Genomic DNA, 19581 nt, shown 5'->3' with positions numbered 1-19581 from the left:
AGTAAAAGGTAGGAAATAATAAAGATAGAAGAGGAAATCAATAAAAGAGAAAATACTCAAGCAATAGAGAGAAATCAATAAAACCCAAAGTGGTTCTTTGTCTTTTTTGAAAAGGTAAATAAAATAGATTAACTTGACAAATTACCAATGTCATAAATGACAAAGAGGAAACCACTACAGATATATAGACAAATAAACTTGGCAATGTATAAGAAATGAACACATTTCATGAAAGATGTTAATTATCAAAACTGGCACAGGAAGCAATAGAAAATCTGAATAACCCTATAACAGTTAAATTCATAATTAATTAAATTTGTAGTTAAAAACCTTCCCCAAGGAAAACTCCGGGACCAGTTGGCTTCACTGGTGAATTCTATCAAGTATTTAAGATGGAAATAATACCAATTCGTCACACACTCTTTCAGAAAATAGAAGAGAGAACATTGGTCAACTCATTTTACAAGCCTAGTATTACTCAGGTACCAAACAGACAAGGATATTACAAGAAAACTACAGACCAATATCTTTAATGAACATAAATACAACACTCCTTTTCACAATATTAGCAAAGCAAATTACATATTTATGTAAATACAAATGAACAAGGATAGCATTAGCTATTTTTAAAAAGAGCAATAAAGTTGGAGGACTTATATTACCTGAGTCCAAGATCTGCTATAAAGCTATAGTAATAAGAACAATATGGTATTGGTAAAAAAAAAAAAAAGAGATGTGTAGATCAATAGAACAAAAAGGCCCAAACAGAGATGATCAAATGATTTTCCATGATGGTGACAAGGCAATTTAATAGAAAAAGTCGACAAATAGTGTTGGAACAATCCAATATCCATACAGAAAAAAATGTTAGAAAATAGATCCTTACCTAACGCCATACTCCCAAATTAACTCAAAATGGATCATGGATCTAAATGTAAAAATACTATAAAAGAAGGAAACATAGAAGAAACCTTTGCAACGTTAGCATAGGTGAAGATTTCTCAGAAAAGCACAAACCATAACGAAAAGATTGATAAATTGAGCTTCATCAAAATAAAAACATTTGCTCTTCAAAAGACACCAATAAGGAAATGAAAAGAAAAGCCACAGAATGGAGAAATATTCAAAATATATACATCTGGCAAAGATCTTGTATCCAAAATATATAAGTAGCTATTATGACTCAACAGTAAGAACAACAACCAATTTTTTAAATGGGGAACAGAGCTGAGCAGACACTTCACAAAACTTCTCTGAATGGTTAATAAGTACATGAAAAGATGTTCAACATCTTTAGTTATTAGAGAAATCAAAAGCACATTAACTGCCACTGTGTAACCATTTGAATAGCTAAAATTTAAAAAGCTGGCAATACCAAAAGAAGGCACTAAAAATACATGGAGCAATTGGAACTCTCATACATTGCTGATGAGAATGAAGATACAGCTACTTTGGAAAACTCTTTCTTTTATGATTAAATATACATCTACCCTATGGTCCAGCCATTTCGCTCCTAGGTATTTATTTATTCGAGAGAAGTGGAAACACATGTCCACACAAAGCCTTGTACAAAAATAGTCATAGTAGCTGTATTCTAGTAGCCCCAAACTGGAAACAATTCAAATGTCCAACAGGTAAATCGATCTTTAAAAAAGTGATGTCCATACAATGGAATTCTACTCGGCTATAGAACAGAACTGCTGATACACATAACATGGATCAATCTCAGTATTGTTCTGTTGAGCCAAAGAACCCAGACACCAAAGGGTACACACTGTATGACTCCATTTACATAAAATTCTAGAAAATGCCAACCAACCTACAGTGACAGGAAACAGATCAGTGGTTGCCTGGGAATGGACAGGGAGTGAGAGATGGACTGAAACGGGACAGGAGGAAACTTCGGGGAGTGATCGAAAAGCTCTGTATCAGGATCATGCTATTGATTTCACAGGGTGTATGCATCTGTGAAACTCCATGAATTGTGTACTTTAACTAGGTACAGATTTTGGTACATAAATTAAACCTCAATAAATTTATTTTTAAATGCCGCAGTTGCTATATTAAAAAAAATTAATCTCTGTACCTGCCCTCAAAGGCCTTGTAGTGCGGAAGAGTAAAATACATGACACTGTTTCTGTGATATATAATAAAGGTCTGGACAAAGGTCTTCACAGAGACCATGATCTTTGACCTTTGATCTAGGTCTCAAAATGCAAGGGTTGCACCAGACAGACCAAAAGGGAGGTCCCTCAAGGTGGAGGGAATGGCAGGTACAGAAGCGTGAGGTAAAGAAGGCCGTACAGTGAACTTGAGAAGTACGGGGTGACACAGGAGGTTTTTCAAAAGTTGACTTTGGACCACTCTATTCTATCCTAAGAAGTGTGAAATAAGCTGTAAAGAAAAAGAGGAGCTTCTGGAAGTTTTAAAATAAGCGAGTTACACGATGTATGTGATGAGCATTACTAACATTCATCAAATATTTCCAGAGCTCTTTCAGGCATGCGGTAGATTATTTCCCCATCACTTTCAAAATGAAGTGACCACTTTGGTCAATGAGATGTGAAGCAGATGTATCGAGTGTCACACCCAGGGGGCAGCTGTTAGAGCAGTTTCTGATTTGCCACATTCTCTTCCCCTTTGGAGGAGATCAGAGAAAGCTACGTTGAGTGGGAATTTCCACGAGGCTCCTGAGTAGTTATGATAAGCAGAGCCCCCTCCCCCTTTCTCACCTCCCCACACCCTGTGATGAATACCCAGTGGAAATGGAGAAGAAAAATCTTGTTATGCAAGCCTCTGAAATTCGGGGGTTGTTTGTAACTGCCCCCAAAGTAACCTGTTCTTTCTGATATAATGTGCACTTTTATTCTGACAATAACATAGAAGGTGGATTTCCAAGGAAAGAATCTGCAGGGGACTAGCTAGAAGGCTACCATAATCCACAGATGATAAGTGCAGGCGCTGGGACAGGGGCCATGATCTTAGAAAAGAGGAGAAAGAATCTGGAGATGTAATGGCGAGAGCTGAAAATGACTCTGAGATTGTAAAAGAACCCGAGTCTAATTGTTTTAGAGGTGCTGAAAAGAGAAGGCTCTTGAAAGAAGAGAGATGACTAAGTGGGGAGATGAAGTTAAAAAAAAAGATTAATGTAAAATGTAATTAAGATTAAATTTAATCTTTTAAAAAGATTAAAGGAGAAGCTACAGGCAGCCTGGCAAAGTACATCACATCAAAAGCTGAGGCACATCCCTACACAGGGAAGGCTATAGAAAGATCATAAACTTTGGAAGAAATCAGACCTGGGTGTGAATCCTGAGTGAATCTGTCAAGTCATCCAGCTTCATTCGTTCAGCAAATAATAAACAACTTCATTCATTCATTCAATAACATTAAAGAACACCAAAAAGTCCACTGTCCTATTGGAGTTAGCTTTCAAAAGTAGGGAAGCAAACACTACACCTTTAAGCACTGTGCGAAAAACAGACATGATATTGTGATTGTGAAAAGGGGGCAAAAACAATAAGACAGGGCTTGTCAAAGGCCATTACCATTTCCCTTTGTTCAAAACCCTTATCTGGCATCAAATCAAAAGCAGAGATTTGTGTGTCCTTTGTACTTACAAAAAGAGAACCATCCACACTTTCCTTTAGTTTTATCACATTTCAAGAACCAGCTGGGAAACTCTCTTGACTCTAAGACAGTTTTTTAAAAAATCAAAAATTCTGGTTAATTAACACCTAGTGAGCATACTGACATTGTACTAAAGCAGAGTGTATATATGTGGGGAGGTGAGGAATGAGCTTGGTTAAACCTGGCTCATAGGCAAGCCACTTCTCAACGTTTAACCACCTGGAGAGCTTGGTGAAAAAAGACCCACTCTAATTCAGTGGGTCTGGGGTGGTGCCTGAGATTCCTTCTGCATTTCTAACCAGCTCTCCAGGATGCCAAACTTGCAGCTCCCAGGGATGCCAAGCAGCAAGGTTCTAGATGCCTTAGGAGTCTGTTGACCTCAAGGGAGCTGGTGGAGCATGCTTGACTCTTGCCACTTTACTGCTGAGCTGAGAAAAGCATCTCTACCCTGTGCCACTATTTCTCAGCTTCCTTTGTTTTCCTTTACAAAACTGGAGAATCAGATTCCAGTATGTGACTGTTTTATGAAGACCCTGGACAAAGGACTTCTAATGGATTACTGAATTAGATTCCTACAGTTCTTTGAGGTGGGTACCCTGATTATGCCGGCTTTATAGAAGAGAAGACCCCAAGCCACATTAGTAAGTGTGGAAAAGATTCAAAATCTAGAGTCTACTCTAGAGACCATACTCTTAACCACTGCTTCCTCCTTGCCGTGGTTACATCACAAGTTTCTTTCCTGCTCTTTTGCAGTGTTGGAAGTGACTTGCAGTTGACTGCTGCCTCCCCTTTCTAAAGTCGATAAAGCCAAGTCTGGACTTCTGTCAAAATGACTTGGTTTCATTTCAAAGGCAATTGAAATCCAAATTTAAAAATCTTCTGGAATTCAGCAAAAAGAAGGAGAATTTAACTCTAGCATTGAGGGTTGTTTTTTCTCTGTCCAGGAAGTAATGTCAGTTCATGCAAGATTGTCATATGCCTCAGAATTCTTGGACACTGTTATTTTATCAACAAAGCACCTGATGTCCCATCTAACAAGGGTGGCAGGAGAAGGTTCCACAAGAACCCTCCCTATCAATGGCGAGAAGCTACTATATACCACACAGCAACATCTGTGGTCTGGGCACTCATAGGACTTAATAAAGAGTTTAATACATGTCCTTTTTATTATTCTATGAAGAAGCGTCCCTGATTCAATGCAACTAACTGAACTATGCATGGAAAACAGTGGCTCTCAAATTTGGTTGCACATGGGAATCTCCAGAGAGCTTTAAATACAGAGACCTGAGTCCTACTGCTGGGGAGTCCAGTGTAACTGACTTGGGATGTTTCAGGATTTTTAGAGGCTCCTTAGGAGATTCTAATACACAGCCAGAGTTGACAATCACTGGCATAAGAAACAGGGGGAAGGGGCTTCCCTGGTGTCGCAGTGGTTAAGAATCCGCCTGTCAATGCAGGGGAAACGGGTTCAAGCCCTGGTCCGGGAAGATCCCACATGCAGCGGAGCAACTAAGCCCGTGAGCCACAGCTACTGAGCCTGCGCTCTAGAGCCCGTGCTCTGCAACAAGAGAAGCCACCATGATGAGAAGCCCGCGCACCGCAATGAAGAGCAGCCCCTGCTTGCTGCAACTAGAGAAAGCCCGTGCACAGCAAAGAAAACCCAACGCAGCCAAAAATAAATAAATAAATAAATAAATAAATAAATATATATATATATACATATATATACACACACAGAGGGAAGTGTATAATGTTCACTCTACAACCAAAAAGGGGGGTGTGCGTCTCCATTCACTCATTGTCAGGGTTTCGCCTACCTACATAACTACATAGGTCTAATACACATTCTAATTGCAAGCAAATGGTTCTCCACAATCAGTGACCAAACCACATATTTCACACTGTGTGTTTGATGACCGACTACATCAGCAACGCTGATCCAAAGTAGGGGTTCTTAACCTGGAGATGGAATTCAGGTGGTCTGTGAACTTAGATGGGAACAAAAATATTACATCTCTACTTTCACTAAACTCTCCTGGAAGTTCAGCATTTCCTTCAGTTATGAAAATAGCTAACAAACCACAACAGTATTAGCAGTTCTTGAGAGTTTGCACCCACTGGTATTTTCACGTCACATTTCAGTTTTGCAGTCATCAGTACTTTGAGATTACAGTTGTTTAATAGATCTGCTGTTAGATCTAGGTATTTAGTGCAATAATAATGATGCACCTATGTTACTATATCATGACTTTAATACTTTGATAATTTATTCAAAGTTAAACTGATTCTGATAACTGAATTATTCTAAGAAGGATCTAAATGCTTCATCAGATCCAATGTGGTCAGTGGCACAAGAAAAGGGCACGAGCCCTGCTCTGAGGACGGTGCCCTAACAAGCCAGATATTGCACGTTTGCGTCCAAGGCCACCTCTGAGAAGGGCCCTCTCAGGAGGGAGACACCCTGACAAGGTTGGCTCTTGGCTTTCCCTGCATTTCCGCAGATAAGATTTAACGTGAAAAAGCCAGTTCAACGCGGCAGAAAATAGAATGGATGGGCTTTCTCTTTACCCTCAGCTGCCTCTTGCTCTTGGCATTTCGGAGTGCCCAGACTGCCAGGCTGGTAACTCGAGCCTCCAAATTAATCAAAACACACAGCGCCCAGTTCAAGCCCAGGCAGACAAGCCGGGAGCCAGACAAGCTCTCGTCTGGTGACCCCCAGCCCAGCTCCCCGCCCCGCCCGCCAGCCCGCGCGCCCCACCCTGGTATGCCACGCTCCCTCCACCGCCCGCGCTCCCAGGCGGGTGGCCCGGGCCCTGGGGCTGCCATCCATCGCCCAGACCGGGTCGGGGGCGCCTTACCTCGTGGGGACGCCCGCCGCCCCGGGAGCCACGTCTGCGTCCGCCCGCGCGGCGCGCACCTACCGCCGCGCCCAATTCCGCGGGCGACTCGGCTGTGTCTTCCCCCCGCGCTCACCGCTGGGTCCGGCGGCTGCCGGATTGGAGACGCGTTGAGAAGGCGAAAGAGGCGAGACGGCAGCGGCCGGGAGCCGGAGCGAGCGGGGCCGCGCGAGTGCAGACGCCCGGCGCGCCTCCCGCTTAATCTGAGCAGGGCCGCTGGCCACTCCCTCCCCCGTGCTCCGCCGCCTCTACGTAGCTCACCCCCCAAATCCCCCACCTCCGACTCGCAGCCCCTTGCCCCGCCTAGGCCCCTGAACCTTGGGAGCGTCACCTCTTTAACCCCTCACCCTGGCCCCGCGCCCACCTGCCCCGCAGGCGCGCAGCCCTTTCTCGAAGCCTCCTGGCACGCTTCCTGGGTCGGAGGGACATCTCCCGGTGAGTTGGCGGGGAGGGGGACGGGGGCGGGACCTAAGCCACTTCTGCCCTCCCTTGAAGCCTCGGTGGGGAGGCTGAGCCCTACAAAAGCCTCCCCGGGCGGGCGGGCGGGCCAGGCTAGCTTCACAGCCGGGCCCCTCAACCCGCGCCGCGCAGGGCACGCGGCGGCCCGAGAGCCTGCGGGCCCCAGGACACGCCGGGGCTCCTAGCGGACGCCCACGATGCGCCTTGGGACGGCGCCGAGGCCGCCGGCGCTGCTGCTTCTGCTTCAGCTGGTGCTCCTGGTGGCCGCGCCCACTGACGGCAAGGTGAGTACGCGGCGATGCGACCCCCACCCCGCGTCCCCCGACAGGCCGGCCCCGCCCGCGGGGCGCTACCCTTCACCCTCTGCTGGTGCGTGCGGTGACTGCGGGCGCCAAGCAGACACCTGGGGGGGGGGGCAGCGTGGGGACGGGGGCAAGCGGGGATGCACGGGAACAGGTGGAATGCGCGGGGCTGGAGGGAGGGGCGAGGAGGAGGCTTGGAGGGCTCCCTAGGGGTCAGGGATGGAGAAGGCCCTCCAGAGGTAGATAGGTAAGTAGGTAGGTAGACGGATGATAGATGATAGATAGATAGATATGCAAGCAGGTAGATACAGAGATGTGGAAAGAGATAATCGCCAGGGATGAGCGCTTGAGAGCACGGGATATACAGACACGCGATGTCACGCCGGTGAATCAGAGCAGGCAGCATGGAGTGGCAGAGGGGACAGCCCTGCCACTTCCTAGATGTCACCTCACACTGAACTCTGACCACGCTGGGGCTCGTTTTTCCTCCTTGTCAATGCCTGCCCTCAAGTGTTCCATCAGTTTTGTTGAGAAAAGCAAATGCCATCACTGAAAAATTAATAGCACCTTAGAAATATATCTCATGTTAGGATAAATTAAACAATCTGTCGCTGTGATTTCTATTCAACATTTGAGAGATCCTGGATTCATTTAGATCCACCCGTATATTTCTTATTCTTTGCGAAGAAAAATCAGTGTCCTCAAAACTGTTATGCCTCCTAGAGTTGACTTACTTGATTTTAACTGGTGAAAGTGCAATTTAACTTTTCAGCCGCCTTCTGTGACTTTTACGCAGAAAACTTAATTTGGATGACAACGCAGTGTAAGTTTCATTTCCCAGAATGATCAGATGTTTTTCAAATTTCATGATTAAGATTGTGATTGGAAATTAATAGTCACATAAATATGTGTTAACGTGAAAATATTTTTCGAACCTTCAGTCACAAGAAATCCAAGTATTTTCCATTTAAGTTAAATTTTAAATTATGACATTACAGGTGAAGCTAAAACCCCCTTTGATCACCTCCATACCTTATCCCACCCCGTCTAAAGAAATATATCCACTCTCACCACTTTGTGTTTCTTTTCAGACATTTTCTATGCATTTACATATTCATATATGGACCCACAAACAATATGTGTTTTTTGTTTGTATTTTTTAACATAATCAATACCATATACCTATGCTGTATATATCCTTTTGCATCCTACAGTTCTCCCCATGACAGTATTTGAGATAGATCTACCTCTTTTCTTTTTGCCTTATTGCATTATTGTATAGTTTTCCATGATATGAGTATGCCAAAGTTAATTGAGCCATTCCCCGATCATTTTACATTTAGGCTATTTAGTGTTTTATGTTCTAAAGGATTTTGTAATCCATGTAATCTCTTCATGTAGTTGTAGTTCTAACAAAAATGTGCTTTGCATAGACTAAGAATGCCCAACCCAGGTAGCTCAGTACTTCTGGGCATGATGGTTAGAACTCATCTAAGTCAGTGTTGAATGTCTACCAGCATTAATCCAGGAACAAATCCAACAACTAAAAAAAAACTAAAGGAAGTGTATGTATGTCGTGGGAAGTGCTGGGGAAGAGTTCCAGAGCAGGGTTTGCACATTCTTCTAGAGTTCAAAGAAGAGGGGAGATTGGAGACAGGTGGAGAAAGAGGGGAAGAATTACACACGGGTAAAGATGCCTGCAAAAGTGATCCACTGTAATCATTCAACCTCTAGTCGTACCAATTTTCAATTATACTGTCATATTCCCTTATTATTTTTTACATAAGAATTTTTCTGTCTTGAGTTTGGCCAAATCTTCGAGGCTTCCTGCTGATTCTACAATTAATCCATTCATATTATTTTTAACAGCACTTGAAGTAAGTCTCTGTTAAAACTTTGCTCAGTTACACAGACGATGTCATTAGAAATCATGAAATGTACCCTCATCGTGTAGAAAAATGGAATCACAGCAAATTAACTGTTAACTGGTCGGCACAGTGCCAGCATGCCTCCCTCCACGGGGTAGCTCTGACGCTGGGCAAGGCTCTTGACCTCTCTGAGCCTCAGTCTTCTCATTTGTAAAATGAGGGAGTTGAAACCCCTCATGGGGCCAGTAGGTAAGGTTAATTGAGTGAGGCTTTGAGGTAGGGGGGCAGTCTTCAGGGCCAGTTAATTGTTGACATTCTAGAATTCAGACTCAGTAATACCAGAATCCAGCGTTTTCAGAAAAGAAGCTGGTAATCTAGTTTCCATGAGAAATCTCTCAATTTCTAAATGTTAGGGAAAAAATTAAAACTTTACAGAAGGAACAAACTCTGTATAAGTGAGAGCTAAATGTAGTCTTTGGGACATCATAGTTATCATCTTTGTGCTGCATAGGTACGGACATATTTTGCTCTAAATTCCTGTGATTTTATGTTAGCATTTCTCAAAGAAATAGTAGTGCTGTTCACCCCTTATTCTGAGTTCAGGCAGGGTGGAACTGTCCACCCACACAATTTGCTCTGAAGAGCCCTGAGTAAAATCCCTCTGCTGCTTGCCTGCAGGCATTTAGTTCCAGGCCTGGCTGTTCAGCACATCCCCAGGTTTTATAGCTATTACCAGGCCCAGCTCATCAACTTGAAACTGGGAGGCACCCTGCTGTTGCTTCAGGCAACAGGTCTTGGAGAAGAGTGAGAGGGAAAGCTCCTCTGATATCTAGAGAAGGTGAGATTCATGGTTTGAGATATCATGGTTTATCCTTCCTCTTTTTGCCTTAAAATTCCAGACAAGGCAGAAATCAAGTATCACGAGCTGAATAACAGCTGCATTTAGGGAGAAGGCTTCTCAACTGATTTGGTTTTTAAATCTAAAAAAAAAAATTAAGCTGAATTAAGAAACATTTCAAACAAACAGAAAGTAATGTAACAGACTCCAATTTATCCACCCCTGAGATTAAGCAAGTATTAATAAGTTTTGACCTGTTTGTTCTCACATCTCTCCCCTTAGGAAAATAACAGATAAATACAGAAAGTCCTAAACACATCCTTTGCCTCCTCTTCCATGCATGGTTTTATATTTATACTCCATGGATATGTGTGTTCGTGTGTGTGTGTGTGTGTGTGTGTGTTAGTAACCATAAAAAATAAATATTATTGTTTTGTGGTCCTTCAAATGTAATAAATGGTTTCACATGATACATACATATTGGAGCTTGGTTGTATCAGTCAGTATGATGTTTTTGGATTTTATCCATGTTGGTACATAGAGATGTGATTTGTTTATATACATATAGATGTGAGAGCTGCCACATAGTATCCAGTTACATAAATAAAGCAGTTTATTTTTCCATCTGCCTAAACGCAGCGAGTTTGTTTCCATGCTTTCATCTTACAAAGCTGGAATTTATATCTTTGTATATGTACCATTGTGACAACTAGATTTTGAATTCCTACGTGGAATTCGAAGAGGGTTATAAGAGAAAGCGTATTTTAAATTTTTCAGGAATTGTCAAATTGACTCCAAAAGTATTGTACCAACATCGTGCCAGAGTACCTGTTTCCCTATATCCTCAGCAAAATTTGGTGTGCTTAGATGTTAATGGGTGTGAAATAGGATCTTGTTTTGACTAGTGAGTTTAGGAATCTTAGCATATTTTGATTGACAGTCTATAGTTCTCTCCGAGTGAATTGCATGAACAAGTCTTTGCGTATTTATCTTTTGTGGCCTTTGCCTTTTTGTTGCTAATTAATTAGAAGCTATTTATATATTTGGGTACTGAAATTTTGCTATTTAAATGTGCGGCAAATATTTCATTCCAATCTTTGGTTTATCTTTGTTTGTTTTTTGTTTTTTGCGGTATGCGGGCCTCTCACTGCTGTGGCCTCTCCCGTTGTGGAGCACAGGCTCCGGACCTGCAGGCTCAGCGGCCATGGCTCACGGGCCCAGCCGCTCCGTGGCATGTGGGACCCTCCCAGACCGGGGCACGAACCCGTGTCCCCTGCATCGGCAGGCGGACTCTCAACCACTGTGCCACCAGGGAAGCCCTGGTTTATCTTTTCATTTAGTTATTGGTACCTTAATATGTAATTTTTTTCACTATAATCTCAAACTTATTCATCTTTTCCTTGATTTCCTTGATTTTGTGTTTTGTGTCTTGTTGAAGAGATCCTTTCCTTCCCTGGGATTGTAAAAATGTTCTCCTACGTTTAAAAAAAATTACAGTTTAATTCTTTTACATTTAAGACTCATAATCCTGGAATTGTTTTCTACTTCTAGGATTATAATTTTACCTTTTTCCATATAGAAAGTGAATTGTCCCAACATTATTTATTGAATAGTCCATCCTTTCTCTCACTGTTTTTCAGTGTTACATCTGCAAACATGTGTACCAAGAACTCATTCATATATGATCTGTTTGTATTCTTACATGAGTCTGTTTATTTAGGGCCTTGATTTCTCCCAGTGTTTCAGAGTTTTCTGGTTTTTTGATTTCTAAGTATTTGACATTTTTTAATGCCATTATATTAGAAATGGTATATACTTTTAAAATTTTATAGTTTAACTGGTAAAGATACAGCAAAACATAGTTGAATTTTATGTTTTGACTTTGATCAAGCAACTTTGAATAGTTCAAATGCATTTAAGGCTAAAAAGTTTCCCCCAAAACACTGTATTAGCTGCATCATACAAATTTTAATATCATTAAGTTCAAAATCTTTTCTAATTTTTTCCTTTGTCTTAGTGGTTATTTAACTGTTTATTTCTTAATTTCCAAACATACAGAAATTTTCTAGTTATTTTTTTCACTGAATTGTGGTAGAGATGATATTTTGACTTCAAAGATTTCTACGTATGTCAATTAGGTCAAGATTTTTTATCATGTTATTAAAATTGTGATACAGGTGCACATCTGTTTCTTATATATCCTACTCAGTGGATATTTAACCTGAGATTCTCTCTTTTTCATCAAATCTTGAACATTCTCAGACATTTCTTTTTTATGTTTCTCCTTCCTCACTCTGTCTCTACTCCTGGCATTCTCAGGATGCTAGCTGGGCCTTCTCATCTTTTCCTCCAGTTCTCCTTCCTTCTTATGTCAGATAAGCTTTCCTGTGCCACTCAGCTCCTCTTGGCCTCTCCTTGCTCCTGAGCTCTGGACACTTTCTCCCCCAGTGGCCAGCTTGGCCACAGACTTCACACAGATACAGCCTCGTGTTCCTTGAGACTCTCTTCCACGTCTTCCTGTTGCACCCGGAAGTGCAGGGCATTAGCACCTGCAGGGCAAATCTCTGACCAGTGGGAGATGGAAGCCATTGGATAAATTCTTCTCTTCTGCCCCCAGAAGAATGGTCCTAAAGTGCAGAGGTTCTCACAGCCTCTCCAGGAGACCCATCATCAGTTGTATTTGAGACCAAATTGTAACGTATTGAGCTTTTGTTTCACGTGCTGCTCCCTCCGTGCTGTATCCTGTGACGTGTCCTCAGCATCCATCTTTCAAAGTTTAATTCTCTCTCCTGCTGTTTATAAAGTTCAGTAGATTTTCAATCTACTGTAACTTTCCATAATGAAAAAGAACTCTGGAACCATTCAACAATGGCTATAACCCCAGATCTATTAACTACCAGCTTTTTAAAAAATTTTTTCTCAGTTTCCTCATCTTAAAATGGAAGTAAGAGACCCACCTCAGGATTTTATGAGGATCAAATGATTTAGCACATACAACACACACTTTACCATGCCTGTCACATAGTAATCATCCAATAAATGTGAAATATGATTATTTTTATTCATTAAATTTTAATTTCAATGACTATTCGTATTTCTAGATGTTCTTTTTGGAGTCTAAGTCTGTCTGGGGTTTTCTGACTTGTTAGGGTTTGGTTTTTTTGGTCTTTTTTGTAGGGGTTTTTCCCTCTTGGTTATGACTTTAGTCATTTTGCACTTATTTGTATTATCTTTCTGATTCTTTTTGTATGATTTCAAGATTTGGGAGTCTATCTTGTTTCTTCAGTCTGTTCACTGACTCTCATCCATGGGAAGACTATGTACCTGAGAGATTTGGGGAAAATAAGCCTTCACTGTCATCACAGCTTGCTCCCAGATTGGAGCCGTCCTGCCCTGGAAGAAAAAGGAGCAAAGTAGTTCTGAGCCTTCCAGGGGATTTTCCCCACTAAGACGGACTTATGTAGTAATGATCTGGGGGGAGGGGTGCACCAAAGGTGTTTCCTTTCCTGTTCTCAGGGTCACCCTCCTCCAGTCCCCTCCTACTACCCACTTCCTCTAAACATGCTAGACTCATATTTGATGAGGTGGGGGCAGGGTCAAGACCGCACAGCAAAGCCACCAGCTTTGTCTCTCTAACCAGACTAAGGGTCTTCCTCCTTTAGTATTTCTCTGGGGCTTCAGTCCTTGGTATGTTTTCAGGCATTGTCCATGGAAAAACTGTGAATTAAATGCAATTTGTCTTTGTATTTCCCTTATCATGATGGCCGTGTTACCCAGAACAAAGTAATAACTGCCTAGTGTTACCTATGACGAAGGTTAACTTTGTTAAATATTACAATTGATTAAGACCCTCAAACCTATAAGTGTATGAGTCTGACAGCCTGGCTGTCTGGTCTGCATACGCCCTGTGGTCCTTCAGCCATGTACAGTTAACCACACTCATGTCATGGCCTTCAGCCAAAAAGCAGCCATCCACCACGGAGTCAAAGATTTTTCAAACACATGGTGCTCAGAGCACTTTTGTTCTACAAAGTTTATAACCAGCCTCAGTCTAAACTTTTAAATCATAACAGACTTTCACCATAGGTCATTTATTTCACCTCTGTTTTCAGCTTGAGAAAATAAGGAAACCAAAATTATATCAACTTCTTAACAGAACAGACATGTTCCGTTATCAGCCCTACCACCACCACGGCCTTGAACTTAACCTCTCCGAGTTGTCCTCATCTCTAAAAATCTGATAAGAAAACATCTTACTCCAAGTTCTACTTCATCTCACAAGATCTAATCACTGGCTCTTGTCTTCTCTAAACACCCGTGTCAGTCTTCCCATTCCTCCTGGGGTTCTTTCGGTAACTGCCAATTAAGACCTCTGGCTTCAGGTACATTTTCTAGCCAAGACTGAATTAAATTATATCAGCTTTATAATTTTCCACTTAACTCACTTTCATAAGTTCAGATAAACAAATATCTATGTTTATGTCATCCAATAGAAATATACTGTGAGCCATAACTAGGACCCACATATGTAATTTTAAATTTTCCAGTAGACACATTAAAAAAGAAAAAGCAACAGGTGAAATTAACTTTAACAGATTTTATTTATTCTAAAGATCCATAACAGTATTGTTGCAACATGTAATCACTATTAAAAACATTAATGGATATTTACAATCCGTTTTTCATATTAAGTTTGCAAAATCTGGTGCCTATCTTGCATTTTTAGAACCTTTCAATCTAACTACATTTCAAGTGTCTATAGCCACATGTGGCCACCATTCTGGACAGCAAAGATCTAGGTAAATGGCATCCAGATATGAGAGAGGGTTACAGTCCATAAGGACTTAGCTCTGGATGGAACACATTTTGCTTATTTACCATAAGAAATAAACATGTGGCAAAATGATAAACTTTAATTAAAGACAATAAATCAGCATGGGTTGTGCCTAAATATCCATGCAACTTTTTCTCCAGAAAACTTAAAGTGATACAAATTACCACTCGTACAAATTTAATTATAGTGATCCATTATTAAAATATGAGTAAGTTATGTGCATAAAGAATTGAAGAAACATCACAAAAACAGCAAACACTTGGCCAAAGGAATAGAGAAGACGAGAAATATATTGAAAACCATCATGCCACACCTAGCCTTTCGTCCAGACTAAATTATCACTAGACTTCAGCCAGGTAACGGGGTGTTACCCTGAACAAATTGCTTCCAAAAGAAAACTAGCTTTCCTATCTGAAAATGATGGTACTGTATCTATTACAGGTAAAGTGCTCAGTACAGTTCTTAGTACAAAGTAAGTACCCAGCTTTTATATTCTAGCTACAGTCAATTTATTATCGTTAATAAAAGCAGGAAGGAGAGAATAGGACAGAGACACGGGCACATGGCAAGGTGCTGGGGATAAATCAAACAGCCTGACTCCCTGGCCATGATGGATTTAGGATTCTAGTGGAATAGGTGAGAGAAACAAGAGCTCAGTAAACAAATGTGCAACTATGGATTTTGGTACCTGCTGGGAGACAATGGGATGTGGTGATGGAGAAGAAGAGGTTCTACTGTAGCTAGTGGTGGTCAGGACCCACCTTTCTGAGGGAGCAGCATACAGGCTAAGGCCTAAGGAAACAGCATGGAGAGTGCCTTGGGAAGCATTGAGGAATATGGTCCAGGACTTCTGGACAGTGAGGAGAGGTGAGACACTTCCAATTTTATGGCTCCTGGGTGGTCAGAGAATAAAACCAAGACCAAGAGAACTTTTTTTTTTAAGGGAGAAAAAAAAGCTGAGTTTATTTACTCACCACCAAGCGAACACATGTGCCTGACGGAATATGCTGAGTACTTTGTTAGAGGTGGACAAGGGATGGGAAGCAGGGAATCAGGGGCCCCAAAGAGGGCCAGCTCATGATGGTCCTGCTAATTAAGGATGGAAAATCACTTACTGAATAGGGTGGGATAAGTCCACAGGCCTGTATGTAGTTGATCATGGTATGATTTTAGTGTCTGCACTTAACAAATTTGTATTTTAACAAAAAAGACACAATGCATGTGTTTACGCTACTCGCAAGACAGTTGTCACATTAGTAATGGATGAGTAACAAATTCACACTGTGGCTTGGTAATGGGCCCACATGTAAAGTGGTGTGATGAAAGCCTTCTTCTGCTCATGTCTCTTCATCTTCTTCTCAGCTTCAGTGGGACGGGTCTAAATTTGCCAGATGTGGCTGTGAGGAGGTAAAGCTGAGCCGAAGATCCCCTGTCTCAGCTGACATAGGCCCAAGCCAGGGAAGGCTCTATGCCAGGGAAGGATGAAACCCAGTTAAGGACCTGGAGACCTCCTCAATCAAATGACCAGTAACACCAGCCTCCCCTGGGTGTGGGTTAGGAAGACAGAATGTCATGTCGGGCTCCACCCCAGACCTCCCCAACTGGAATCCGCATTTTAACCAATCCAAGGGATTCCTGGGCATATTATTGTCTGAGAACTGTACCGGCCTTGATAAGGACACTGGAGGGTCCTTCAAACTGTGGTGTGATTGGTGCTGGAGTGTTTCAGAAGGATGGTGACATGACCCCAATTTTAAAGATCTATATGGCTGACCCCTGGAGAAGGTTGACTGTTCTGTCCTTGGGAACCCAGCCTATGTAAAGGTGAAGTAACCAAGCAGGAAACAAGTCTTGTTGGTGCTTTCTCTTTGGATTCTGGTGCTTTGAAAATCAGAAAGAAAGGAAGGGAGGAGAACCAGTCTAGACCAGTATAGCAGTCGCTCAGTCTGTCCCTGTTAATTGTGCAGTTAATTTGATAATTATTTATGTACAAACAGAGGAAGGTTAAAAATCCAGTTCATGAAAAAAATCCAGTCCATGGTGTAATGCTCTGTATATACAAGATCAGACTATCCAAAAATATTTCCACATATCATGGTAGGTATTATGTATGTCTGTATGTGTGTGTACATATAAATATACACACAAATATATTTAGAGAGTAGCTTATATTTTCAGAATTTTTATGTTAATTGTTGTAGGGAGATAATGGCCCCCCAAAAGTGTAATTTTCAGGGAGATGCAAGAGGGAGGAGATATGGGGATATATGTATATGTATAGCTGATTCACTTTGTTATAAAGCAGAAACTAACACACTATTGTAAAGCAATTATACTCCAATAAAGATGTGAAAATATATATATATATATATATTTTGAACATACATAAAATAGAAATGAAGTTGAGATTTGAATAGTTTTTTAAAAAGTGTAATTTTCAGAGCTATTTAAAATGTAACCATATAAAAATATTTTATTTTTCTGACAGTAGTTTTGGGGTAAGTTAGGAATTTTCCATTTTTAATCTTTAAGATTGATGTTTGTTAATTAGATTGTCTCTCTAAATCGGTTTCTTAGAGAAGTGATCCCCATATTTAAAAATAAGTTCAAGTTATTTAGAAACCTTGGGAGGTTTATCATTATGTAGACAAAACAGTCAGGTCACTGGATTTTTTTCCCACCAGTATATTTTGCTGTTACATGAACTTTTCAAAGAAAAAGTTCTACAAGTGGAAAGTTGAGAAATCCTCAATATTATCCCTTTGAATCAAATGACAAAGTATGTCTGGGAAGAGTCAACAAGGCTAATATTCATTTTCTTTGTTTAACCAGATGATAGGATAATTTTATGCTGTTTATTTATGTATGAAATTGGGAAAGTTGAAGAGTTCACATGCTGGCTTTAAAAATTAGAAGTTGTATGGGTAGTACAAAATTTGGAAAGTGTTTGAAAGTACAAAAAGAAATATAAAAATAAAAATTATCCATAATCATATTGCCTATAGATAATTACTGTTAACATTTTGGTCTATTTCCTTCCAGACTTTTTTTTTTATTCTACTTTTTTTTTCACCTAAGAATAGACTGGTAAAAGTTTTCTGAGTCATTAATTATTGCAAATATCATTTTTAAATATCTACAGAGTACTTCATTATAGGTGGTACCGTAACTTATTTAAGTAATGCCCTTCTACTGAATATTTTGGTTATTTCCAATTCTTTAGAAATAATGCTACAGTGGAACTCCTTGAAGATAAACATTCACTAAAATTATATTTTAAATAATTTTGTGTGTAGATGGTTTCTTATCAAGTGTCTGATTTTGTGCTTTTCTGAGAGTTAGATGACAAGGTGATATCATTTCTGATTCACAGATGAGGGTCTGACCGAAGAGCTTTCATCAAGTCAGTGGAGGGAGTGGATTTAGCATTGGGAGTTATGCTTATTAGGGCTCTTCAGTAGGGCTTTTTACTACCAAAAACATCACAGATAATGGAAAAAGAGTGTCAGATGCCACTTTATCCATCATTTAAATAACTAAGTACTATTTGAGAAAAGATTGATTTTTTATATTTTATTTAGTTATTTATTTTTTGGCCACACCGCATGGCATGAGGGATCTCAGTTCCCCAACGAGTTATCGAACTCACGCCCCCTGCATTGGGAGCATGGAGTCTTAAACACTGGACCACCAGGGAAGTCCCAAGATTGATTTTTTAAATGCCTCAGTTATCCAGAATGAAAGATTCCTGACACTGCTATCCTTTTACAATCAAAACACCAACGGAATACCTTTATTTACTGAAGTATTAATTATCTTGCCAATCTAGAAAGGATTTAACCTATTTCCATGTCGCTTTCCCTACTGGACTTCTTGCAGACAGGTGTCTTACCCATCTTTGTGATTCCAGCTCTTGACAACACACTTGGTATTACTGGTCCTCAATGAATGTTTATAGAATTGGATGTACATTTTATTAAACACTAAAACAAAAAGGTTGACAAAGAATTAACAGATCTTTTAATCCTTTGGCATAAGAATAAAAATAAAGCATTATTTTTCAGATGAAATATTTTTTAAGATTATAGTCCATTTATAGATATTATAACATATTGGCTATATTCCCTTGATGTACAATATATCCTTGTAGCTTATTTATTTTATACCTAATAGTTTGCACCTTGCAATCCCCTACCCCTAACATACCCTTCTCCCCTGCCCTCTCCCCACTAGTAACCACTAGTTTATTCTCTATATCTGTGAATCTGTTTATTTTTTGTTATAGTCAATGTTTGCTTTATTTTTTAGATTCCATATATAAGTGATAACATACAGTATTTTGTCTTTCTCTGTCTGACTTATTTCAATAAGCTTAATACCTTCCAGGTCCATCCATGTTATTGCAAATGGCAAAATTTCATTCTTTTTATGGCTGAGTAGTATTCCATTGTGTTTATATATACCACATCTTCTTTATTCATTCATTTGTTGATGGATTCTTAGGTTGCTTCCATATCTTGGGTATTGTAAACAATGCTGCTATGCACATTGGGATGCATGTATCTTTTCCAATTAATGTTTTCATTTTCTTTGTCTATATACCCAGGAGTGGAATTGCTGGATCATATAGTGGTTCTATTTTTAGTTTTTTGAGGAGCCTGTTTTCCATAGTGGCTGTACCAATTTACATCCCACCAACAGTGTACAAGGGTTCCCTTTTCTCCACATCCTTGCCAACACTCATTTGTGGTTC

At 40.5% G+C, this 19581-nt stretch overlaps 1 protein-coding gene across 2 annotated transcripts in view; it reads left to right on the top strand.

Moving 5' to 3' along the window:
• Positions 1-6950: 6950 nt before the first annotated feature.
• COL4A3 (collagen type IV alpha 3 chain) overlaps positions 6951-19581 on the top strand; it is a gene marked incomplete at both ends in the record, with an annotated part of 138364 nt that continues 125733 nt past the window's right edge. The window contains one exon of one of the 2 annotated variants that reach the window (XM_079710040.1): positions 6951-7270. In XM_079710040.1, coding sequence (XP_079566166.1) covers positions 7184-7270 — 87 coding nt within the window. The remainder of the gene's footprint in view (positions 7271-19581) is intronic. The other variant, XM_079710039.1, reaches the window with a different exon arrangement.

Source organism: Hyperoodon ampullatus (genome assembly GCF_949752795.1).
Source record: "Hyperoodon ampullatus genome assembly, chromosome: 8".
Classification (NCBI taxonomy): Eukaryota; Metazoa; Chordata; class Mammalia; order Artiodactyla; family Ziphiidae; genus Hyperoodon; species Hyperoodon ampullatus.
The sequence above is the reverse complement of the archived record's forward strand: the minus strand, read 5'-3'. Positions and strand labels throughout refer to the sequence as shown.